Below are 25,914 nucleotides of genomic sequence, written 5' to 3'. Positions count from 1 at the left end.
TGCCTGAGATCACACAGCAGAGAAATACTAGATATGGGGCTCAAAACTAAGCCTTCCTATTCCAGATCCCAGCAACTTCCTGTTATGGGGGTCATTTCTCCACAGGGCAAACAAGAGTAATTGTGAGTCATTGGCCCATCTTGAACTCTATTCTGCCTCTGCTCTGACAATCCAACGACCTAAGTGGTGTACACACAGGGCTATTCACTTATGCATCAAGCTGCACTCTTATAACTTGTGCACTTTTCGGTATATATGTTATACTTCTTTAAAAAAACACACACATACACACATAACATAATAAATACAATTTTTAGATCTACTGGAAAATCACTTTTCACTACAGGCTTTCTCTACTTTTTATTTTTAATAGGCAGATCTGGTCATGCCTAGCTCTCCACTCCTCTCCGGATGGCTCACAGCACCCTATACAATCTGACCCCTTGCCTGCCTCTCTAGCCCACCACCCCCTACTTTGTGGAGGACCCACAGAGGTTGGGCTTTCTTTCTTTCTTCCTAGAACTCCTCCCACTTTGGGCGTGGCTGGCTCCTACTCCCTCATCCTTCAGGTGAGACAATCCTTCCCCCTCTGGGAAGACTTCTCTGACCACCACCCCTCCAGAGCTGTAACCCAAACTTTCTGCTAAGCCCCCAAAGCTTCAGCGCCCACCTCCTCCAAGCCCAACCACACTGAGCTGGAAATGCCCGTTACTCTCTCCCTATACCACGCCTTTCCAACCCCTCCCACCCCCATCAGTCTGTGAATGCCTTATCATTTCTGCTTCCCTGCATGCAGCTCAGCAAGGGTTCAGCAATGTTTCTGGATCAAAGAATGAATGAATCACACCCCCTACTCACCTTCCAGGAGGGGTTGTTTTACTCTTTACTTGAGACTCCGGTTGCTCAGCTGTGCGTATTGTGTCTCTTTGCCTAACTGAAATTCCCGGAGGGCACTGTAGTAGGTCGAACTGTGTCCCTCCCCCACCCCCAAAAGATATGTCCAACCCTGAGTATTTGGGAATATGACCCTATTGGAAATAGGGTTTTTGCAGATAGAACTAAGTTGAGGATGCCGAGATGAGATCATTTTGGATTTAGGGTCAGCCCTAAATCCAATGACAAGCGGATGATAGCAGAAAGAAGAGGGAGATTTGAGACTCACAGATACCCAGAGGGGAAAGCCAGGCAAAGATGGAGGCGGAGATTGGAGAGATGCTGCCGAAAGCCAAGTGTTATCAGGAGTCACAGGAAGCTGGAGGAGGTAAAGAACGGATCCTCCCTTAGAGCCTTCAGAGGGAGTGTGGCCCTGCTGACACCTTGAGTTTGGATTTTTTGACCTCTAGAATTGTGCGAGAAGAAATTTCTGTTGTTTGAAGCCAGCAAGCTTGTGGCATTTGCTACAGCAGCCCTATCAAACTAATAGGAGCAAAACTGTGCTTCTGTGCCTTGATATCCCACCCCCCCACCTGCCTGCCCCAGAATCTTCTACCCCACCATGCAAACAGTGAGACCTCCATGAAAGCCTTATGAAGTACTGATTCTGAAAGGCCTTGCCTCCATTTTTAGCTGGGTTGTCTATCCTAAAGGTTGACCAAAGCCAAAGAAAGGATATCAAAACATCACAGTCATAAATTTAAAAAAAATAAAATAAAAATAAGGAAAAAGAATATCACAGTCGTGTAAATCAGTAGGCATGGAAGGCACTAGCACTACTGCGGGCTACTGCTCTACCCGGGTGTTGCGTTTTGCCATCTTTCATTCAACACATAGTATTGAGTACGCGTTGTCAAGGCCCATTCTACAGAGGAGGACACTGAGGGTTAGGGAGGTGAGTTAACCTGCGTGAGATCTCACAGTGAGTAAGTGGTGGCGTTGGGACTGGAACCCTGGACGCCCAGTGTGACTCTGCCCTTTACTAAGCTACCATACTTTACGACAGGAACAGAATCAGGAAAGGGAGGGTGAAGGCAGGGAGAGGCCAGGTGGAAAAGAGTGATTCAGTGCTAGCAGACTTTGTATTTTTGCTTTCATAGTCTGGGAACAATTAGGTAGCACACCTCCAACTTTCAGTTTGTTGTGGTGGTACTAAATATAAACCAGGAGTGATCTTTATCTGTGATCGATACCTATTTATGTGAGCAAAATTCATCATATGGCAAAACTGCCATGGGAATTCCAGACAACATTGCAACTATGGCACGAAGCAGTGTGAAAGCAGGCATGTCACTGCCACAGATGAAACAGCGTTGGTCTTCAAGGCACATATGTGAAGGGGGTGGGCCCCTAAAAGACCACCTGATTCTCCTCTTCACTGCTCATCACTTTGGCTTGGGTAAAATAAATACTGGTCAGTGAGCCATCAGGGCTGGAGTGTCTATGGAGGCTCTTTCCTGCCATTTCATACAGAGGCAACACACATTCATGTATTCAGCAAATATTAATTGAGCACCTACTATGTGCCAGGCTCTGGGGATGCAGCATAAAACAAAACAAAGTGCTCTCATACAGCTTAGCTTCCATTGTGAGGAGAGAGGCAATCAAAAGGAAAGGAATAATATAGAATCTGTCAGTGAGAAGAAAAACGAAATGGAGGATTGAGAGTGATTGGGGGTGTTATTTTATGTAAGGTCATCAAGGAAGGCCTTTCTGATAAGGTGACATGTGGGCAGAGGCCTGAGGAAGTGAGAATGAACTCTACAGATATTTGGAGGGAGAGGGAACTGCACGTACAAAGGACGCAAAGCTGGAACGTGCTTGGAAAGTTCCAATAACAGTCAGGAAGCCTTTGAGGCTGGAGCAGAGTTAGAGAGAGCGCGCTAGGAAGCCGGGTCAGAGAGTTCGCCAGAAAACAGTTCACACAGAGCCTTGTGGGCCATGGTGAGGGCCACAGACTGCTCTGTGTGTGATGAGAATACTGGAAGGAGTGGCACAGAGGAGTAGCAAGGTCTGGGTCAGGTTGATGGAAGGACACCCTGTGTGAAGAATAAATCATAGAGTGCCGGATGGAGGGGAGGACGGATGATGCCAGGGAGAGAGCTGCTGTGACAATCCAGGGACCAGGTGACCCTGGACAGAGGGGCTGAGTCACAGTAGACGGAGGCTGACCTAAAAAGAAAAAGAAAGGGGACGGATAGGGAAGGGAGGGAGATAAAGGAAAAGGGTGGGAAGGAGAAAATAAAAATGGAGTGTGAGAGAAAAGAATGTGTTTTACAAATCGAACAAGAACTTGGTCATCCATCCTTGAATGTCATCAGCCTCTAGGATGAAAAAAAAGGGAAATGGATACCTCCAATGTGCTATCCTAGGTACTAGGTCTTCATAGGTCCTGCCTCATCACGTGACAATCGTTTGAGGTAGGGATAATGAGCCTCTATTTCATAGATGAGGAATCTGAGGCCCAGAAAAGTTAAGTAATTTCTCCAAGGCCACACAGCCAATATGGGAGTGCTAGAATCAAAGCTGAGGGATTATGTAAGTCCAAAGCCTGCTCTTTCCAAACCTCATTCTGGCTGGGTGCAGAGAAGTGTACAGACATAGTCCCTGCCCTCAAAAACCTCCCTGAGGTCAGAACTGTTTTAACCCCTATTTTTAGAAATGGGAAAACTGATGCCCAGAGAGGTTAAGTGACTTGCCTAAGTCACAACAGCTGTTAAGTGGCAGAGCTAAGATTCAAACTCTAGTCTAGCTCCAGATATCTTAACCACTACTCTGTGTCATTATATAATGTAATTGTTTTGAATATTAGTAAAATATATTTTTAAACCTCATTTACAGCTAGATGGTAGCTAATAAAGGAACCAAATCATCTAAGTCCACCAGTACCTCAAGACTTCCTGAAGAACACACACACACACACACACACACACGCACATACACACACACGCACATACACACAATACATTTATTGACATATAATATGGACACACCCATAACGTGCATGCATATATAACATTCCAAAGTCAACTACTTCCTAAATTAGCCTCTGTTATCTGGGTTTCTGGGGAAGTTAAGTCATTCAGCCAATTATGATGAATTGCCAAAATCACCTAGTCCATTCACAAGAAGTACATGGATGTAGTCTTCAAAATTACTTCTTAAAAAGTCAACTGGAAAATTCTGTTAACATTTCCTTGAGAAGCTCGGGGAAGAGATGGGAGTTGGAAGGTTGAAATGTCAAATATTCATCCTCTAGCAATGGAGGACTCTGCAAAACACCGATTCCCAATGCCTTGCTTCCTCTCTGTTTGAAATACAGACTCAACCCTGCTGGTGTGTAATTCAATTCCAAGCATCAGAAGCAAAAATTCTCCTGTTGAGTGGTGCTATAGTGTAGGGAAATGTGTGGAGGCTAAATTTGTCCTCCGACAATGCTCAGTTCTAAACCAATATCCAGCTATGTGACCTCAAGCAGGTGACTGGGTTCCCTTAGAAACAAAATAAGGATAATATAATACCCACCTCTAAGCTGTCATGAGGATTATAAAAGATCCCTTAAAGTGTCAAGCACACAGTTGATGCTGATGGAGTGTCAAAGTTCAGTGTCTTGACCTTTTCCCTACAAGGCAGAAAGTCACTAACTTCCGACCAGTAGAACCTATAATTACTATCTTTGGCCACCACAGGAAGGAGTTTAAAAAAAAAAAAAGTTAGATGTTTTCACGCAGAAAGGCAGGCCCAGGCATCATTACCACGTTGCTAGGTGTTGTTAAACCACCCACCTAGCCGCAGAGTGGGCAGCAATTAATGTAATTAGCATAGTGATGAGTGTCCTCTGCAGCAATAAATAGCTCAGCCCTGTAGAACTTGACAGACCTGCTGCTCCCACAAGGCTCCTGACCCTGTAGGTCCACTTGTGGAGCAGTGTAGTTTTGTGGAAAGAGACCAGCTTTGACTCAGAAACAGACGTAAATCCTGTCTTTGCCAATTCCTAGCTGTGTGACTGAGGGCAAGGCGTGTCACCTCTCTGAGCCTTAGTTTCCCTTATCTATAAAATGGGGCTAATGATATTTTCATAGGGTTGTTAGAGTTATCTTTACCATCATCATCACCACCACCACCATCATCAATATCGCAGAAAACCCCAAGCCAGGCTGATGCTGAATTGGTGGCAAAAGGGTGCAGGGTTCCAAGAAGACACAAACATTGCTGGTACCTAGAGCTGGAGCAGCCCATTTCTTTTTCTCTGGCTAAATTCAGAGCATGTAGCACTGATCCAAGTGGCTTTAGGGAAACCACTGGAGTTTGGGATACAAAGGATATTGATACCCAGAAAAAAGGGTCGGGGGGAGAGAGGAAGTACTCTGATTTGATTAATTATTTAAGATAATGTTATAAATAGTTACCACAAGTGTTATCAGCACTACTACTGCTTACACAAAACAAAAGCCACAGCAATCTGGCAGTTGGTAATAAAAGCAGGAAACCAGCTTATAACTTTGGATCTAGCAATTCCGTCCGAATTGACACCCTCACAAAAGAAGTCAAATGATCCAAAGGTTATTACCTGTATGGATACATCTGTTGAGGTTCTTGATAATCATTAAGAATTCACTAATTCATCCAACAGTTGCTAAGTGCCTACTGGTGCCAGGAATAAAGACCTTGAGTGTGGGGAGATACACACACACAGTTAGGACTCATTGAAATGAAGGCTCTGAAAAGGTCTGTAAAGGAGAGTGAATCAAGAAGCGGGGATCAATAGGGAAAGTACTAAGCAAAACTGAAGCCGAATCCCTGAGGCTGACAAGGGAGAGAACCCCCGTGGATTCTTGGAAACATGCATATGAAATGGTGTTAAATGAAAGGAAACCAAGAGAAAAGAAAAATAATTACAGGATTCAGAGAATGTCAGAGCTAGAGAGGACCTCAGCGAACATCTAGTTCAGCAGTTCACAGCCCCTTCCATGGAGTTCTTGTGACAAGGGAGGCTTACAAAGCCTAACAATCTAGGCAGAGAAAAATTAAGTTCTGGGTCATAGTGATAAAACTCTTCAGCTGCTAGTTGTCAATCCACTGTTCTCTCCCCTACTTGAGAAAGCTTTTCAGTATACCAGAGACTATGGCTCCATTTAATGAAATGGAGATTGGGAGTGAACCCTGCAGTTGAAAACCAGCGATCTGGCCCAAGCCTTCACACTGTCGGTGGAGAAGCTGAGGCCCCGAGTAATCCCTCTACCCCGTCACACGAGCACATACTTCTTGCTCAGCTGGTATCTGTTGAGTGAGTATTGGTGAAGGAAGAGGAAATGAGATGACGTAACCAAGGTTACCCAAACTGTATGTGGTTGGCAACATATACTGATTAAAACTTGGGCATCGGTAATGAATTTAGACCGTGGCACATAGAAATGCCTGCTCATTATGTCTCCTTTCTTTCATCTGCTCAAGCGTAACCTAAGAAATAAAACAATGGCCCAGCCAGCATGGCAGTATAGAGAGAGTCACAGTAACAGCGTGAAAGGACATGGAGTTCTAGAATCCTGAGGATATGTATGGGTGGTACCAGTGTTCAAACCCCAGCGCTTGAAAGCCACCACTGAGGGCTCCCCATACAGTAGACACCGAAACTGAGCAACTGGGAACAGAGGATCTTTTAACGAGATTGGCCAGGTGCAGAGCCGGTAGGGGAAGGTCCTCAACACCTGATCACCTGATCACCAGTGATGGCTCTTTCCCACCTTTCCTCTGCCTGGAACACCCCTCCCATGCCACCCTCCTCCTGCGAGAGTCAGTGTTTATATCCTTTATTATTGCAGCCCCTCTTCAGAGAGGCCCTTTCAGATCACCCTCTTTAAGAAGTTGCCCACTGTTAATCTTCTTGCAAACCAGAAGTGTACAGAGATCTTTCAGGTCCCCAGGCCCAACCACCTCCCGACTCCCCTGTCAGATAACGTTTGCATAGTCTACTAGCTACAAAGTTAGATAGAACCACAGAGTTCCAGGTTATTCCTGGAATTTCATTCATAATACTTATAGCTTATCATGATTTTATATTCATGTGTTTATCATCTATAGACAGCAACTGTAATACTACCAATTACAGTTAATATTTATTGGGCACTTACTGCATCAGGTACTATTCTAAGTCCTTTATAGGTCAATTCATTTAATATTCATAACAAGCCCTTGAATTAGGTTCTATTATGAGCCTTATTTTGCAGGTAAGGAAACAGATTTGGGGAGGAATTTGGCCATGTTCATATAGTGAGAAAAGGACAGAGCCAGATAACAGATCCAGGGAACGTAGCTCCAGAAGTTAAGCGCTTAACCTCTAGGCCACACAGAAGCACCGTGAGGGCAGATCCCAGGTCTTTCTTGCCCAACACTTCATCCTCAGGACCTTGTATAGTGCCTGGTATGGGATAGGGGCCCGATAAATATTTGTTGAAAGGAAGAAAGGAAGGAAGGCAGGAGGGCTAAGGAGGAGGATATACTGCTAGCCCTGTCGTGGTCTTCTCGCGGCTAAAGCAGGGCTGGGACCCACTGAGGGGTCCCTGCCTCAACTTGGGAGCAACAGGGATGCTGGACACAGAGCTGAATGAGACACTGTCCCTGTCCTTGGAGGGTGGGTGGAGGGGGTGGTGGTGCGGGCAGTGCCTCCATCCTCATCTCAAGGTGCCCGGTGTTTCGGATGCGCTCCGATGAGCCCCGGGACCCTTCAGTGAGTTTGGGGCTCTTCCTTACCTACAAAGGGAAGCTCAATTGTAATGCAGCTATTCTGTTCCGGGGCCCCTGTGTGGGTCTTCAGAGCCCATCAATGAATAAGACAGAGCCCTCTCTCAAGGAGCTCACAGGCTGGGGAGGGAAGAGGAAGCCTGAAACCAAAGAAAGGAGAAGAAATTAGACTGGTCAGACTGAGAAGAGAGGGAAGGGGGCACGGAGAGAAGGCTCACGTCTCTGAATGAATTCTGCCTCTGGGAGTCTTTGCTTGTTTTGCTCACGGAGCCTGGGACCGGGGCACGGGCTCCTGGCTGAGAACTGCAACTCCCCCCATCTGCCTGTGTGGACTGCTCCACGACAGTACATGATGCTGTGACCCGTGGTACTGGAAGACAAGGTAAGGCTGATAACTAGAGGAATGAGAGCGGCATAACATGCAAGCTGCTTTATTCCACACTGATTTCTCCCGGGATGTTAACACCGTGTCCCCCCGAGGAGCAGCGGCCGAGCAGAAACTACACTAACAGAGTGGAATGTGGTTGCCTCAGAGGCACCCAGTGCTCTGGGTACTGGACAGAATGCCCTGTCACCCTCCATCCTCTTGCTGGGCTGTTTGCCTACATACTCCTTGAAAGAGCTTATTGCATGGTGCGGTCCCATCTTTGAGCGTTTGCCCTCGCCCCCATAACTTCAGCTGCCTTGCCTTCGTCATGCCTTCCGTCAAGTTGCCTTTGCCAGTGTTAAGGTAAAATCCTACATTTGCTGTAGTATGTATGTGTGGGTGTGGGTGTATTTATTTAGTCAAAATTTAACAGATCTTTTTAACTCTATTACTTTTATTAGGATATTTAGAGTTTTATCTTAGCAGTATGGTTACAATATTGCACAGGTTTTCAGTGGCCTGCCTTGTTATGTTATGTTATTTTTAATGTACAACTCTGCAGAACACAGAGTGTTTCAGGAATGTACATGTCACATTACAGCAGAAATGCCTGTATCCGTGTACCAAAGGCTTTCCCATTAGTAATGATGTCATTCCTTCCAGAAGTTCTTGGAAGTAGGCATAAATGGCAACCATCACACTCATTTTCAGATGAGGAAACTGAAGCTCAGAGACGTTAAATGACTTACCCAAAAGGAGATAAGATAGGACTTGAATCCAAGACTTCAACTCCAAGTCCATTTACCCAGTTTTCATTGTACCCACACACTTAGCACATTACCTAGCACCTGGTAGGCAATCAATCACTAAGTTATTCCATTTTATGGATTAAAATGCTGTTCCATTTTATGGATAAGAAACTGATGTTCAACAATTAAGAAAATTGCCCAACAGGACAGGAATAAAGATGCAGATGTAGAGAATGGACTTGAGGACATGGGGAGGGGGAAGGGGAAGCTGGGACGAAGTGAGAGAGCGGCATGGACATATATACACTACCAAATGTAAAACAGATAGCTAGTGGGAAGCAGCCGAATAGCACAGGGAGATCAGCTCGGTGTTTTGTGATCACCTAGAGGGGTAGGACAGGGAGGGTGGGAGGGAGACGCAAGAGGGAGGGGATATGGGGATATATGTATATGTATAGCTGATTCACTTTGTTATAAAGCAGAAACTAACACACCATTGTAAAGCAATTATACTCCAATAAAGATGTTAAAAAAAAAAAGAAAGAAAATTGCCCAAGATCACACTACTGGGAAGAAAATGAGTTGTTATTTGAAACCACGTCTTCCTGATTCCAGAGCCCATATCTTTCCACAATATCAGTGGAAAAACACCTACCACACGTAGAATAAGAGACAAGTTATCTATTTTAATGATTATGTATTTATTTTTACAGTCGTATCAGTGTTTATGGCAAGTAATACTTCTCATCCATTTACACTGGTAATATATCATCTATAAAAATACCTTTAAGTTTTAAAAAAGTGAATCTATCTAAAGAAAAATAGTAAGTTGATTTGAGAGAAGTAAGTGGACATAGCAAAATGGAAAAAGTGATGGATAAATGACTGAAACTTGAGAAATACAATTCATAATCTTAACAAATAAAGTCCTTAGTAAAACATTTGCTTTATGCAATTGATTCCCATAAGCTATATCAGCAGATATTTCTAAATTAGCTAGAATAGAAAGGAAATTAAAATACGCGTGATTCCCTGGCCAGTGTTCTAGGGAATTTAACATGCTTCTCTTCATTTCAGAGTCTGTGCCAATACTGTTTTTTGCATGACCCAGAGTTAGTTGGTCTAAGCAGTACTTGGGTTCTCTTAAGACAGAGGAAACAGTAAAAGAAGGAGGCTTAATATACGTTTTAAAGAGAGTAATGGAAGCTTCAGGTCCTAGGGAATATTCCCAAATGATCCATATGCTTGAATGTTCATGTTATGCAGAGAAACAAAGCAAGAGGCCCTGGGCCTACTAGAGACAATTAGGTCTCCATCCTATCTTGGCCACTCAGGTAAATGACAGCTGGGGATCTCACTGTCCCCATGGGCTAAATAAAAGAATTTTGATTTCCATAACCATTTTCCAGCAATGTGAGACACACCCAATCAAGAATGACTATAATTGGCAAAAGCAGCTGTCCATATAACTTAAGAGGCACTTGCCTACCACAGGCACTAGAGCCTTCCAGGTTTGAGAGTCTGTGATTCCATGATTTAAGTTCCTTGGATTGCAGATGGCCACACAAGTAGTAGAGATGTATACATAGGGCCATTAAACAGTCTCTGAATTATGCTCAGAATGTTACACCACGAGCAGCATAAGCCAAGCTGGTGTAAATGCCTACCTGCCCTACTAGGCAATGAATACTTTGGTTAATTAAATGTCCATGTTATTATCACCGTGCTCATTATAACTGTAGATATGGAGTTTGTATTTTTGAGAAATGCATAAAGTGACTTTGCAATCTATTGAACACAATTTAAACTATCACTGGTAAATATTCTTTTTCTCACTTTATTGTGATTTATTTATTTTTAACTAAGAAAGCAATGAATGCTGATTGTAGATTACTATACAGTGAATATTCACTCCCTCCTTCTAAACCTCTATGACTTCCCAGCTCCACTGATATTGGACTTGGCCATGTGACTTGCTTCAGCTAATAGAATGTGGGCCAAAATGACAACAGAGCAGTTCCAAGCCCAGGCCTTCAGAAGCTTCCCATGTTTCCATTTGTCCCCACCTCTGCCACGAAAAGAACAGAGCCCTGGCAGATTCTGCTTCTCCAGGATGGGTTCTAGAATGAGGCACATGGAGCAGACCTGAATTTGACCCTCGGCCCTATTTCTCCAGGTTGCACCTGAGCACACACAACACAGCACTGATATAACCAGTTCCAAGAAAAGCCATCATCACTACTTAGAAAACTGCAGGGGAGGCAGATGCAGTGGGGAGGAAAGAAGACCCAGCAGGGCCTTGAAAGGCCATGCCACCTCAGCTGACTGCAGGCCCATGAGCAGAAAATAAATTACTGAGCATTGCACAGCACTCAGATGTTACTGTGGTTTCTTTTACCACAAAAGCTGATTAATCCACCTACTGTGATCAGTAAAAATGTACAGAAATCATTTACTTTTAAAAGTAAATAAGATCTCTCTAATCCTACCCCCAAGTCAGATAGCTGATAATAACTATTCAGTATAACTTTCTACTCCTTTCTCTGGGTTTTGCAAGGATTAAATGAGCAAATGCACGTAAAAAGCACCTAGCACAGAATCGGCATATGATGTAAGCATTCCTTAAACACTAGCTATTTTTATTAATATCCTCATGCAAACAAATATGCTCAGATATAGGTTTTCTAAATTTATGTAACCATGACACCAAGCTATACACTTTACTGGGCAACTTGCATTCTTCACCTCACGCTATATCACGGGCTTTTCTCAGGTCAACACACTTTTTTTTAAGGGCAATTAACTCATTTTTTTAAAATGGCCACATGATATTCCATGGTTTGAATATCCCATAATGTTTTATACCTAGTTCCATTTTATAGATACAGAAGCTGAGATTCCGAGGGCTGAGAAGGTATCTGTCAAAACATTGGCTGCCTCGCCCTATCAGCCCTGTGACACACTCTGGCCAATCAAAGGTGAGCAGAAGTGACTGTGGGCAAGGCTTTAAGAACTATCTCCCAGTGTCACCTCTCTCTCTTCCCTGTGACACACACCAGCAATATCTCAGATGGGGGTCACTTCTTCAAGGGGGCCACTTCTTCACCCAGAGTCTCAGAGTAAAGAGCTAAGCCCTAGATCGGGATGGAAATGTAACATGTGCATGAATTAAACTCATGTCATTTTAAGCTTCTGAGATTTGGCAGGTGGTTTGTCGCTGCAACATAACTTAGAGAATGTCAATACAGTGTTTCAAGACTTTCAGATGTTTGGGTGTTCATTGTCACTGGTTTGGCCAAGCACCAACACACTAGTCAATCAAGATATGGGTTGACAGAATAATGAGAAACAATTTCCTCCCTAACTAGGCAAAGGACATGAGAGCATCACAGAAGAGAGAGGTGTAAGGATGTAGACCAGGAGGTGGAGGACCATCTTCTGCGTGTGGAAAGCCTCTTAGGAGGGCAGGATCATGAGGACGTGGATCCAATTTCTCCAAGTTGCAAACAACATACACACGAAGACACGACATGGCACTAAAGTCAGTAGTTCCAGGAAAAGCCATCATCAGTACTTAGATACTGCAGGGGAGGCAGACACAATGGAGAGGAAGTAGGCTGAATGGAACCAGAGGAAAGCTAATTGTAATATCACTGTGTATCAGCTCTGGACCTCAGTTTGCTCAGATGACGGTTCTGAAGATCGGATGAGGCCCAGCAGGTACAATCACAACTAAGAAGAAAATACACTTTGATTTTTTTAATTCCAAGTGCAATACGTGTTTATTGTAGAAAGTTTTAAAACAAACAGAGAAGCATAAGGAGGAAAAAAGAAATTACCCAAATGTCACAACTGTTGATATCTTGATGATTAATCAGCCATACTTCCTCCTAGGTAAATTCATACACGTATAGTAAAAGGCTTTCTGTATGCATTTATTAAGTATGTGCCTCATACTTATATATTATATAAGTTCCTCTTATAATGTATAAGTTCCTCTTCTCATGCTCATCCTCTCCATTCTTCCTTTCCAGCTTACCTTCTGGTCCCTCCAAGCACACCCCATCTTCAAGCCCCATATCCAAGCCTTTGTACATGCATTCCCTATTCCTAGAGCACTCTTTCTCCAGTCTCCTCTTCTTCTGGCTACTCCTGCTCATCCTTGGGGGGTCTCAATTTATTCATCACCTTAATAGAGGACAATTCTCTGACCGCCACCCGTGTCAGATGTCCCTTCCACGTGCATCCAGAACATCCTGTCCTTCTTTCTCACAGCATTATCACGCTCGACTAGTCTTGCCTCTTTATCTCTATTTTCCTTGCTATACCCCAACTTGCGGGCAGGTACCATAGCTTTTGTTCACCAATGCTTCCCAGTGGCTGGCTCATAGTGAATTCTCAAAAACTGTTGAGTAAATGAATAACATTTAACAATATGTGCTACCTATATTTCTTCTGAAATCCTCAAAGCACCTGGCATTTCTCTATAAATATCCACCAAAAGATAAATATAAAAGAGGATGTAAGACAGTGCAACATGTCTCATGAAGTTTATAAATTAGTTGGGAAGAAAACATGAGCACAAGGAAGCATCAGTGTGTAATTAAGTGCTATGTCTTTCACTTCTGCCTGCTCCTCTAATTCTCCTCCAACAGGAAAGGGCAGAACAAAATCCCTAACTTCAGTTCCATATTTCTTCTCTCTTCGAGGGCATCCTGCAGCACCAGTTGGAATAAGAAGACACTAGCAGCTTTAACATATATACTCCAAAATCTCGGTGTTTCAACAGTAAAGTTGATTTCTCATTCAGGCAAAATCCAGTGCAAATAATCCTGGCCAGTGGGCAATTAATCTTCCACGTGGTCATTCAAAGATCCAGGCTCCTTCCACCTGTGGCTCTGCCCTTCTCTATGTCCCTGAAGATGGGGAGAGATGGTTTTATGAGTCACATCACATTAACCCCCTTTGCACTGGTTAAAACTCAGCCATGTGGCCACACCTAATTACAAAGGAGGCTGGAAAATGTAGTTGAGCGGTACGCTCAGGAGGAAAGGAAGAGGAGTTTGGGGAACACTTTGTAGTTCTTCTGCCCCAAATGGTAAGGGAGTATCTAGTCTTAAGTCATCCCAAGTACAGGTAATTTTGACTTATGGACACTAAAAACACTTTTTTTTTTTTGGGGGGGCCATGCTGTACAGCTTGCGGGCCCTTAGTTCCCCGACCAGGGATTGAACCCGGGCCCTCGGCAGTGAAAGCCCGGAGTCCTAACCACTGGACTGCCAGGGAATTCCCAGCAATTGTTTTGATGGAAGAATGTTCACCTAACTAACACTGGAAATGAGAAAATATCATCTTAGGTTTTCAAATTTTGAGAGGAAAAAAAAAATGTCAGTTCTAGAATTGAGGAAAAAAGCCACTAATATTGGTGACCACTCCCAGACAAATTCTAAAAGAGAATATTTTAAAAGGGTTTTATGAGCTTTGAAAACAAAGTATAACTTGAATACTGCAAGTTACTACGGGCTCACTAGGAATTATCATAAACTAACCCAGTATAGTGTCTGGCACATAGTAAGCGGTAAATATGTATTGAATGGATGAATTTCCATTCTACTTTTAAGGCAACGATCACATTGATAAATAACTATAACTTCAGAAAGTTCTTCCTTAAAGATAGCCGAGTCTTCCTCTCTAACTTCTAGTCATTACCCTCGCCCTGACCTCAAAACCTGCAAAATAAGTGAACTCCCCCATGTGATAGCTGCACAGTTATTTGGAGACTTCTCTACTTGGTCTCACGGTCTTTTATTTTTCCCCTTGGGTAAATATTCCCAGTTCCTTCAATTCTTCTCCATGGGTCATAGTTTCTGGCTTCTCACCATTCGGCTGACCTTCTCTGAGATCTCTCTGACTGATCAAAATTGCTTCCCACAGTTTCATGTCCATAATATTCCCAGTGAGGTCCAATCGGCAGCATTCAGTAGACATCACTCCCCAGCTCTGAGGATCACTAGAAGCACTTAAGTAGTGAAGATGCTGTCAAAGGGATTCCTACATTGGGAAAAGGGCAGAACTTGGAAGGTGGCTTCTAGAGGGCCCTTGTTACTTTACGATCCCTTAAGTTTTGCAGACGTTCTGAGTGCTGAAAAGACATCACCGTAAGGGGGATGGTGTATACAAAAGCAGGCCTATCTCAGCCATCTGTTCTCTCTTCTCAGAATGAATTTGTCTACAGGATGCAAACACTTGTCCATTTGGAAAAGGCCTGCAACTGCCCGCCTTTGCCAGGGACCCGTGGGTAAGTTTAATTCAGGGTGAAACATGAGGAAACCCATTGTGGCCTCATGTCTGCCATGCCCTCCAATCTAGCCTATATCAGCTATCAAGTGGGCATTGCAATCCACATTCATCTGATTCCTGTATCTAACTTTCAGCTGGTTCTGAACTCAGAAGGGAACGAAAGAGGGTGTGATTTATCACCCTCCTGAAATCCCAACTGCTATAAAGAAAAAACACAGAGACTTATGAAAAGGCATAAGAGAGGAACCTAATTTAGATGGGGGTGGGTACAGGGGTGTAATATAAAAGAAAGCCTCTTTAAGTGTCATTTAAGCTAACCTCTAAAGAAATAAAAATTGACCAAGGAACAGGGAAGAGGTAGGAGGGCTCATATAAGGGTTCTTAGGCAAGAAACAGTCTGTCTGGTTTGAGGAACTGAAGAAGTCCAGTGTGAGAGTCATTAGGACTGGTCGCCAAAGATTTGCAGCTCTCTGCCTTCCAGACAAATAGGATGGCATTTCCTGGTCAACTTGTGGCTGGGTGGGGCCATTAGACTAGTTTTAGCCAATGAATTGTAAGAAGTGACATGTGACATTCTCCCGCAAATGTGCCTAATTGCCTGGCTAGAGCCCTTCAAAGCTCCCTTTCCCTTTCCCATGAGGTCTGTGACGTTCCTGAAAGTGCGTACTCCATTGGACTGGATCCCAGGGGAAGCCAAAGTGATCAGACTGCCTGACAACTTTTGACGGACATGGAGCAGAAGCGAGAAATAAAACTTTTTTGTCTTAAGTCACTGAGATCTGGAGTTGCTTTTTTACTGGAACATAACCTAGGCTATCCTGACTGATACAATCATAGCCAGTGTGGCTGCAGAATAGTGAGGAGAGAAGTACTAGTAATTTCAGGCTGGTGAGGTAGGACAACCCAGGGCATGTGAGATCTTATAGGCAAAGTAAAGAATTTGGGTTTTATCCCAAGTCCAATAGGATGTGCTTAGGGAAGTTTCAGCAGGGGAATTTGTTAGAAGTTTTATGTATTAAAACAAGTTACTGTTGCTATTTGACTATTAAAACACCCCCTTAATTCTGCTATAGAAAAGACTATTTTTAAGAAACTCATCAATAAGCATTTATTGAGTACCTTCTATCCTTCCATGTGCCAGGCACTGCATTAAGCATTGGAAATATAAAAATGAGTAAGACACAGTTCCTGGATTTGGAGTCACGGTGTAAGAAGACATTTACAAGAACACGTGATGTACATTCTCAGCTTCGGGTCTGTACCCAGTGTGATGGGAGCCAAAGAAGATAATAACTACTTGAGGGTGAGCAATGGGGTAACAGCAAGCTTCAGAGGGAGCAATTATTTGAGCAGGGTCTTGAAGGGTGAGTAGGAGTTTGCCAGGTGGCATTTTTATTAAGGATGAAAATAAATGGAAAACCAGGAAAATGTCAGAGGTATGGAAAATGTTTAGGGTAGCTGAGACTCATAGGAATGGGAGGAATGTGTAGTGTAGGGTGTGGTAGACTGTATTACTATTTGCAAATACTTGCTGCCGCTCCCCACTGACAACAGGCTTAGCCACGTGAACTGCTTTCAGTAGAAGCTTTAAGCACCATGTTCTTTGCTGTCTGCCATGGCAATCAGCAATGTTTCAGAAAAGGTCCCAGAGCAAAGATGATGTGTCTGAAGCAGAGACACAACCAACCCGTAATGGGCATGCAGCATGAGTGAGAAATAATTCCGTGGTTGTCATTCAGTAAGATTTTTGGATCGCTACCAGAGCATAACCTGGGCTATACAGCGGTGTGCATTTCCAGCTCTTAACTTCCAAGTGCATACTAGGATTGCACTTTCCCGCACCTTTTAAGTAAGACATGGTCATATGACTAGTTTTTGATCAATACTATGTAAACATAAGTAACATGTCATTTCTTGGAGGAAGCTTTTAAAGCCAATATGGGGGCTTCCCTGGTGGCGCAGTGGTTAAGAATCTGCCTGCCAATGCAGGGGACATGGGTTCGAGCCCTGGTCCGGGAAGATCCCACATGCCACAGAGCAACTAAGCCCATGTGCCACAGCTACTGAGCCTGCGCTCTAGAGCCCGTGAGCCACAACTACTGAGCCCACGTGCCATAACTACTGAAGCCCACGTGCCTAGAACCCATGCTCCACAACAAGAGAAGCCACCGCAATGAGAAGCCCGCACACCACAACGAAGATTAGCCCCTGCTCACCGCAACCAGAGAAAAGCCCATGTGCAGCAACAAAGACCCAATGCAGCCAAAAAAAATAAAATAAAATAATAAAATAAATAAATTTATTTTTTTTTAAAAAGCCAGTATGAATTCACCATGCTTTCTTTTCCCTGTGAAGGTGATTGTGATGATTGTAGAAGCACACATATTTCAAGATGAAACCTTCAGACTCTGTCTTTGAGTGAGTATATTGAGAAAAGCCCCTCTGACTTTGAACATGTAGTATAAGCAAGAAGTAAAGGTTTTTTGTTAAGCCACTGAGATATTAGGATTGTTCTGGTGGCAAACCTAGCCTATCCTGACGGATATAAAAACTGGCACCTAGACACGGGGTAATGTAATAACAACAATAACCAGAGTAAACATTTGTTTAGAGGGCAGTAACTAAGAACACTGTTATCAGAAGGTAAAAGGATGGTGATCTATTTGGTGAACATATCACTGTGATAATTTAGAAGACATATCATGAACCTAATGAACTAAGGCAAGAGATTGTAAAACAAAATATTAGTAGCATGTGTTGATGGCTGTTGGATGCATTTAGAAACTATTACGAAAAAGAGATGAGGGCTTCCCTGGTGGCGCAGTGGTTGAGAATCCGCCTGCCAATGCAGGGGACATGGGTTCGAGCCCTGGTCCAGGAAGATCCCACATGCCGCGGAGTAACTAAGCCCGTGCGCCACAACTACTGAGCCTGTGCTCTAGAGCTCGTGAGCCACAACTACTGAGCCTGTGTGCCACAACTACTGAAGCCCACGCGCCTAGAGCCCATGCTCCACAACAATTGAAGCTACAGCAATGAGAAGCCCATGCACCACAATGAAGAGTAGCCCCTGCTCTCCACAACTAGAGAAAGCCCGCACGCAGCAACGAAGACCCAACACAGCCAAAAATAAATAAAATAAATAAATTTATAAAAAAAAAAAAAAGAGATGAGCTCAGAGAAGATTTGGCCAGTTTGCAAGCAGGAATGAAAGAAACTAGGGACGATCTATAAATTCAGAGTTATGGAGGGTTAGAGGAGGCTATTGTTTCTCAATCTCAACTAGTAAAATTAAGGAAGATTTTCAGCAAGAAACGGCTAGTTAAAATCAGCCCTGAAGTATGGCTCAAGTCAAAGGTATGGCCTCAAACCTATTGTTAAAACCTCTGGATAAATTAAGATGTTACCGAGCATATGCTTTCAATTAGAGAAAAGGGAAAAGGGAGGAAATGGGAGGAAAAGTATGACTTTCCCACCTAAGCCCAATAAGTGCAAAGCACTCAAAGCCAAGTCAGGAGAGAGATAGACAGAAAGACAGCAAGACAAAGAAATAGAGAGAGAGAGAGAATATGAAAAGGAGATGAATGAGAGAGATATTAGCAGGCAGGAGAGCAAGAAAGCAAAGAAACATGGCAAACCATGGAGGCATGTCTAGAAAAGAATTGGCTGTGGCTATTGACACATGGAACGCCTGGAATCAAATAGATAAGAAACCTACATTTTTGGGAGAGTTGCACTGCTAAAAGAACATCAGCCTGGATTAAAGGAGACTGTATTTGAGACTTAATATCACTCTGTTCCCCCAACACCACCCCTATTTTTAAAAGCTGGTTTGAAAACCTATTTCCTATGCCTGCTTTAGATGTACAGAAGGAAGACTCTCTCAGAGGTCAAGGCCAGGGGTCACAGAAAACAATGGCTAGGGCAGCTACACTTAGGGAGCAGAATCAACGTCTAATCGGGGTGTTGGGTAGGGGGGGTCCCCAACATGTCTGCTCTGGATTAACGTCCACTGTGGTGTCCCATTCCTTCACTTTCCAATCAGTGTGTCCATTGCAGTTATCCCATCTCTGTCCCACTGTTACATACTGAGAGTATGCCGGGCAGATATCTTGCCTTTGGATGAAGAGTCACATCTGGAGCTGATATAGAGTCTACTACGCATCACCCACTCCCTGGAAAGTGAGCTTGATATACCGTGACTAGGTGGGTCTTTAGGGTCATCCCCCTTGAGGAGAGAGTGGAATTCTGCCTGTGGGAGGACAGTAAGCCAAACATTTGGTGAACAGAAAGGGAGACTGTTCGAGTCATTAGTGTTGTTTCCCAAATATTCCTGGCGCTCTCCCTTCGAGACACTTGGCAGGATTACAGAGCTTTAAAGTTAGGCATGGCCACGTAACTTGCTCTGGCCAAGGATGCATGAGCAGAACAGTGTGTCACTTCCAGGTGGATGCTCTGAGAGCCACTGAATGATTTGCCACCTTCCCTCTACCCAGCCGAGACTGTAAGGAGAAGCATGCATCAAGACGAAGCCTTCTTCAGCCCAAATCCACGGTGAATGGAACTCCCCTGCAGACCCACAGTGGGGACGTGGCATGAGCAAGAAATAAACTTCCCTGCGGTAAGCCACTGAAATGGTAGTGCTGTTTGTTAAGGCAGCATAGCCCAGCCTTTCCTGATACTAGGAGTGAAGGATGGGGCTGGACAGCAGGAGCTAGGTTGTGAAAGGCCCCCTCTCCCATGCAAAGGCATCCGAACCCTCTCCTGGTTGTGAGGGGAAGGAAGCCAATGAAGGCTTCCAAGCAAGGGCGTTAACATGAAAAGATCTGTTATTTTTTGGATGAAATATGCTATTTCTCAACATAAGGAGAAAATCAGCCTACTAAACCACATAAAGCAGAGTGGAACACACAGAACCCTTAGGCAAAAGATATATATTTATATAAAGTCCTAAGTTTTGAAGTTTCTAAATACAGGAGCTCTGAAAGGAGGCTTTGAAAGGAGCTACAGAGAATCGGGCAAGACAATTTCTTCCATCCCACCATCTAAGGGCCGTTTCCTCTGCAGACAACCAATACTTTACAAGAGCCTCCCTCAGCAGAGAAGATATAAAAAGGGAATGTAACACACACCTGAAGTCTACTTCCAGCTGCCTTTGTGACCTGAGCAGGATACTTAACCTCTCTGGGCCTAGTTCCTCATATACTAAATCCAGATAATAATATATATAGCCCAAGATAGTTGTAGGGAGAAAGAGTATATATAAATTGCTCTGCTGAATGCCTGGCTGATAGTAGGTGTTTAATACATGACATTGATTCTTATTACTGTTATCATTAAAATTATTTTAAAAACACCAGCTCCCTGATTACAGAAGAAAACGATTCAGGGCAACAATATAGAGGAGAATGTTCCCTCGTTGAGGAAAGTAACTGGCTGGTGTCATCACTGTATCCTTACCCCCACCCAGTTCAGTGCCTGGCTCACAGCAGCTACTGTTTTCTCCTGCTGCACAAGGCAATGAGAGGCAAGTGCTGGAGTAAAGGAAAGCTGTCAAGATTTCCCTGACACCAGCTGCTGCCGGGCTGTTGGATCTGAACTCTCAAAGCCACAAATACCTTAAAGCTCTGGGCTATGAACCCAAGGCTGAATTCCCCCAAGCTCAGAAGCTGAAAAGCCAGAATTAGAACCTAGGAACATAAGCTGCTGCAGGTCCAACTTCAAGCCCCAGTCCTGGAGAAAACTCTGGAAGGAGCTGACTTCTGACCCTTTCCTCCCTCACCCCCTGCCCTCACTGCTGCCTCCACCTGGTCCTGCCAAGTCACACTCTTACATCCTGGCATCCCATCGACGCTCTGGGAAACTCCGAAGAAGGGCAGGCAAGGGGGCTGTTGGCGACCACCTCCTAGCCCTGGAGGCGATGACTCTATGCTAACTCAGCCCAGTAAGGTGGGTCTCACCAGCCCCACCTGCAGATGAGGGAACTGAAGCTCAAAGAAGTTCTCTGATTTGCTCACTTCACAACGTGGCAGCGCTGGCCACGAGAGAACCCACGATTCCCGACTTTGGTATTCTTCCCACCATACACTTTTGTCCCTAAGGGGTGAGGGGTTGGGGGAGGATAAAATAACAACCACAGAAAAGGAACCACTTACATGGGTCTAGCGCTTCCTAGAGGCTACACAGGATATGGGCCCACCGGCCGGCCGGGAGCGGAGAAATTTTAAATCTTGATTCTACTCCTGACTCGCTGTGTGACTTTTGGCAAGTGTCTGCTGCTCTCGGACTAGTTTTCCCGGAAGCAAATCAGGGCGGGAGGAGTGGGGTGTGTGTGTGTGTGTGTTCGTGTGTACGTGGGATGTGTGATGTGCCTATGCATCTTGTGCGGGGGCGGGGAGTAGACGATCACCCGGGTTCCCCGAGTTTCGGATTCCCTAAACGGTCGTTCCCAACTAGACACCGAGCTGCCCGCTAATTCCACCTCCTGTAAGAAACCTCCTCTCCGAGGCGAAGCTGCGAACCCCCGCACCCTTTCTCCCACGGTCGGGAGGGTGAGGTGGGGTGCGGCGGGGACTTAGCCGAACACCAGGTTTCAAGCAATGCAAATCACTCGGCTTCCAGGCGCAGCTCTTGAACTTGACCAGGAGACAAACTTCAGAGCGTTCTCAACGTGGGGGGCCGACTCTCAAGAACCGCCCCTAAACTTAAAAGCCCACTTTCACTCGTCCCCACAGGGGACTTAACAGAGCCACCTTAAGGGCGGTGCTCCCGCCCCCCCGGAAGTGCGGGGGGGGGCCGGGACCCGGGCGCTCAGCCGGCCCGCCCCTCGCGGCGGCGAAATGACATCGAGCCCTGAAGTGGGGAAATACCACCCGCCCCGCGCCCTCGGCCCCAGACACCTGGCCCGGTTCCCCCGCCTTCTGGGTCCCCGCATCCCCTGCCTTCCCGCCCCGAGCCCTGAACTTCAGCCCGCTTCCTTCAGAGCCTGCGAGCGCCCGAGTCCGCCCGGCTCGCGGCAGCCACCGTCACTAGGCAGTCAAACTCCAAGACGTCAGCCCACAATGCACCGGGCGGGCCGGGAAAGACGCGCCGGGGAGGGGAGAAGGAAGACAGGGGCTCAAGTCGCGTGGAGGGGGAGGCGGGGGGGAGGAGGAGAAAGAAGGGCCCAACTGTAGGAGGGCAACGGAGCATTACCTCATCCCGTGAGCCTCCGCGGGTCCAGAGAAGAATCTTCTAGGGTGGGGTCTCCATGGCGACGGGTGGGCCCGCCCTCCTGAGAGCGACGCGAGCCAATGGGAAGGCCTTGGGGTGACATCATGGGCTATTTTTAGGGGTTGACTGGTAGCAGATAAGTGTTGAGCTCGGGCTGGATAAGGGCTCAGAGTTGCACTGAGTGTGGCTGAAGCTGCGAGGCGGGAGTGGAGGTACGCGGACGCAGGCAGGCAGACAGGCACAGTCAGCTGGGAAGGACTGCAAATCTTATTTTCTTTTCCATTTTCTCTCCAACGGCCGGGAGCTAGTGCTTGTGGCTCCCAGGCTGGTGTTCTGGGGAGCGCCGGGAGAGCCCCTTCTCCAGCCGCCCCCAGGCGGAGAGAGCCCAGCTGCGCTAGCGCTGCTGACAGCGTGGAGAGCGGCCACTGTCCGCCCGGGGAAGTCCGGAGAGCGGCTGCAGCGGCAAGAAGTTTCCCGGCCAGGAGGACAGGAGACAAGTGGCCGCCGGGTCCCGGAGCGAACTTTTGCAAAGCTTTCCTTTGCAAAGGAAGCTGCCGCGGCGGCGGTAGAGAAAAGGAGGCGGCGGAGAGAGGAGGACGTGCGCTCCGCTTCGCTCGAACCGGTTGCTGAACTTGGGCGAGCGCGAGCCGCGGCTGCCGGGCGCCCCCTCCCCCTCGCAGCGGAGGAGGGGACAGTCTTCGGAGTCGGGACGGCGGAGACCCGCCGCCGGCCGGCCACCGCGGGGTCCGCGCTACCTGCTGCCGCCGGGAAGCGAGTTCGTCCGCGGGCTCCGAGGAACCGCTGGGCCCGAGAGAGCTCCGGGAGTGACCGCGACTTTTCAAAGCCGGGCGGCGCGCGCGAGCGGACAAGTAAGAGCGCGGGCGGCGTCCTAACCCTGCGATCCCCCGGAGCGAGCCGGTGAGGAGGGCGCCGGGGGAGGCCAGCCGGCGGGGGCGCGCGCTCTTCCAGAAACTTTCCTTGCTCAAGGCCCGGGGAGGCGCGGGTGTCCCCCGCTTGCCAGCGCGCTGTTGCGGCCCCGAAACTTCTGCGCGCAGCCCAAACTAACCCCACGTGAAGTGACAGACTGTTCTATGACTGCAAAGATGGAAACGACCTTCTACGACGATGCCCTCAACGCCTCGTTCCTCCAGTCCGAGAGCGGCGCCTACGGCTACAGTAACCCCAAGATCCTGAAGCAGAGCATGACCCTGAATCTGGCCGACCCCGTGGGCAGCCTGAAGCCGCACCTCCGGGCCAAGAACTCCGATCTCCTCACCTCGCCCGACGTGGGGCTGCTCAAGCTGGCGTCGCCCGAGCTGGAGCGCCTGATAATCCAGTCCAGCAACGGGCACATCACCACCACGCCGACCCCCACCCAGTTCCTGTGTCCCAAGAACGTGACGGACGAGCAGGAGGGCTTCGCCGAGGGCTTCGTGCGCGCCCTGGCCGAACTGCACAGCCAGAACACGCTGCCCAGCGTCACGTCTGCGGCGCAGCCGGTCAGCGGGGCGGGCCTGGTGGCTCCAGCCGTGGCCTCGGTGGCGGGCGGCGGCGGCGGCGGCGGCGGCGGCTTCGGCGCCAGCCTGCACAGCGAGCCGCCGGTCTACGCCAACCTCAGCAACTTCAACCCGGGCGCGCTGAGCGGCGGCGGCGGCGGCGGGGCGCCCTCCTACGGTGCGGCCGGCCTGGCCTTTCCCGCGCAGCCTCAGCAGCAGCCGCCGCCGCCGCCGCCGCCGCCGCCGCACCACCTGCCCCAGCAGATCCCCGTGCAGCACCCGCGGCTGCAGGCCCTGAAGGAGGAGCCGCAGACGGTCCCCGAGATGCCCGGGGAAACGCCGCCCCTGTCCCCCATCGACATGGAGTCCCAGGAGCGGATCAAGGCGGAGAGGAAGCGCATGAGGAACCGCATCGCTGCCTCCAAGTGCCGGAAAAGGAAGCTGGAGAGGATCGCCCGGCTGGAGGAAAAAGTGAAAACCTTGAAAGCGCAGAACTCGGAGCTGGCGTCCACTGCCAACATGCTCAGGGAACAGGTGGCCCAGCTTAAGCAGAAAGTCATGAACCACGTTAACAGTGGGTGCCAACTCATGCTAACGCAGCAGTTGCAAACGTTTTGAGGCGAGACTGTCGGGGGCTGAGGGGCAACGGAGAACAAATAACACAGAGAGGGACAGACTTGAGAACTTGACAAGTTGCGAGAGAGGGAGAAAGAGAGAAAAAAGAAGTGTCCGAGGACTAAAGCCAAGGGTTTCCAAGTTGGACTGGGTTGCGTCCTGACGGCGCCCCCAGTGTGCACGAGAGGGAAGGACTTGGCGCGCCCTCCCTTTGGCAGGGAGCCAGGGAGCGGCCGCCCGCGGGCTGCCCCGCTTTACGGTCGGGCTGTCCCCGCGCAAACAGAACGTTAGACTTTTCTTTAACATTGACCAAGAACTGCATGGACCTAACAACATTCGATCTCATTCAGTATTAAAGGGGGGAGGGAGGGGTCGCAAACTGCAATAGAGACTGTAGATTGCTTCTGTAGTGCTCCTTAAGAACACAAAGGGGGTGGGGGCGGGGGGAGGCGGGAGGGAGGTTTGCGAGAGCGAGGCCCAGTCTGCAGATGAACTCTTTCTGGACTGCCTTCCATAACTGTGTATGTACATGTATATATTTTTTAATTTGATGAAAGCTGATTACTGTCAATAAACAGCTTCACGCCTTTGTAAGTTATTTCATGTTTGTTTGTTTGGGTGTCCTGCCCAGCGTTGTTTGTAAATAAGAGATTTGGAGCACTCTGAGTTTACCATTTGTAATAAAGTATATAATTTTTTTATGTTTTGTTTCTGAAAATTCCAGAAAGGATATTTAAGAAAATACAATAAAATATTGAAAAAGTGACCCCTCCCCCAACCTCTTTTCTGCATTACCTGTAGATTACTTGGCCAGGTGGAGCTGAAAGAGTTAAGAGTGTCCATTAAAATCACTCTCAGTGCTTCTTACTATCAAGCAGTGAAAACTGTTACCTACTGGAGTTAAGATATAACTGTAGCTGATTCTCTCATCAAGTTATACTCTTCCCTCCCCAACAAGCTATACAGAGTGGCTTACAAAGGATAGTGTGGCCTTTCAGGAGGCTGAGGGAAGGGAGGCTGTGGTGCAGAGGGGCAGCTCCCTGGGAAGTCAAACATTTTAAAGTTTGGATCATATCAAGTGGCATGTGCTGTGACCATTTATAATGTTAGTGGAAATTTTAACAATAGATGCTTATTCTCAAAGCAGGAGCAGTGGCAGATTTTTACAAAAGATGTATCCTTCCAATTTGGAATCTTTATTTTAACAATTCCTAGATAAAAGAGACGGTCTTTGCATATGAATATTTATAACAGCATTCTTGTCACAATAAACGTATTCACATACCAATAACAGATCTTGAATTCCTTTCCCTTTACTACTTTTTTTCTTCCCAAGCTCTGTTCTGAAGCATTGCTTTTCAGTTGCTGGTGTTAACATTACTGCCATCTGAAGTTATTTGGTAATTAAGAAGCAAAGAATTTATGAAAAGTCAACACAGAAATTGCAGTCTGGATGAAACATTTTCCCAGCTTCATTCATCCTCATTCGCCTTCTCTCTCT

General features: G+C 46.7%; 2 protein-coding genes across 2 annotated transcripts; both read left to right on the top strand.

Annotated features, from left to right (window-relative positions):
- Positions 1-1,191: 1,191 nt before the first annotated feature.
- On the top strand, positions 1,192-23,224 carry LOC130708254 (uncharacterized). The gene is made up of 2 exons (XM_057547105.1): positions 1,192-1,261; positions 22,485-23,224. The coding sequence occupies exons 1-2, from the start codon at positions 1,192-1,194 to the stop codon at positions 23,222-23,224; spliced, it is 810 nt and encodes a 269-aa protein (XP_057403088.1).
- A 158-nt stretch (positions 23,225-23,382) lies between these two features.
- On the top strand, positions 23,383-24,488 carry JUN (Jun proto-oncogene, AP-1 transcription factor subunit). The gene has a single exon (XM_007164749.2). It carries the CDS (start codon positions 23,394-23,396, stop codon positions 24,414-24,416), a length of 1,023 nt encoding a protein of 340 aa, XP_007164811.2. The 5' UTR covers positions 23,383-23,393; the 3' UTR covers positions 24,417-24,488.
- The last annotated feature ends 1,426 nt before the right edge of the window (positions 24,489-25,914 follow it).

This window comes from Balaenoptera acutorostrata, chromosome 1 (assembly GCF_949987535.1).
Source record: "Balaenoptera acutorostrata chromosome 1, mBalAcu1.1, whole genome shotgun sequence".
In the NCBI taxonomy this organism is placed as follows: Eukaryota; Metazoa; Chordata; class Mammalia; order Artiodactyla; family Balaenopteridae; genus Balaenoptera; species Balaenoptera acutorostrata.
The sequence above is the reverse complement of the archived record's forward strand: the minus strand, read 5'-3'. Positions and strand labels throughout refer to the sequence as shown.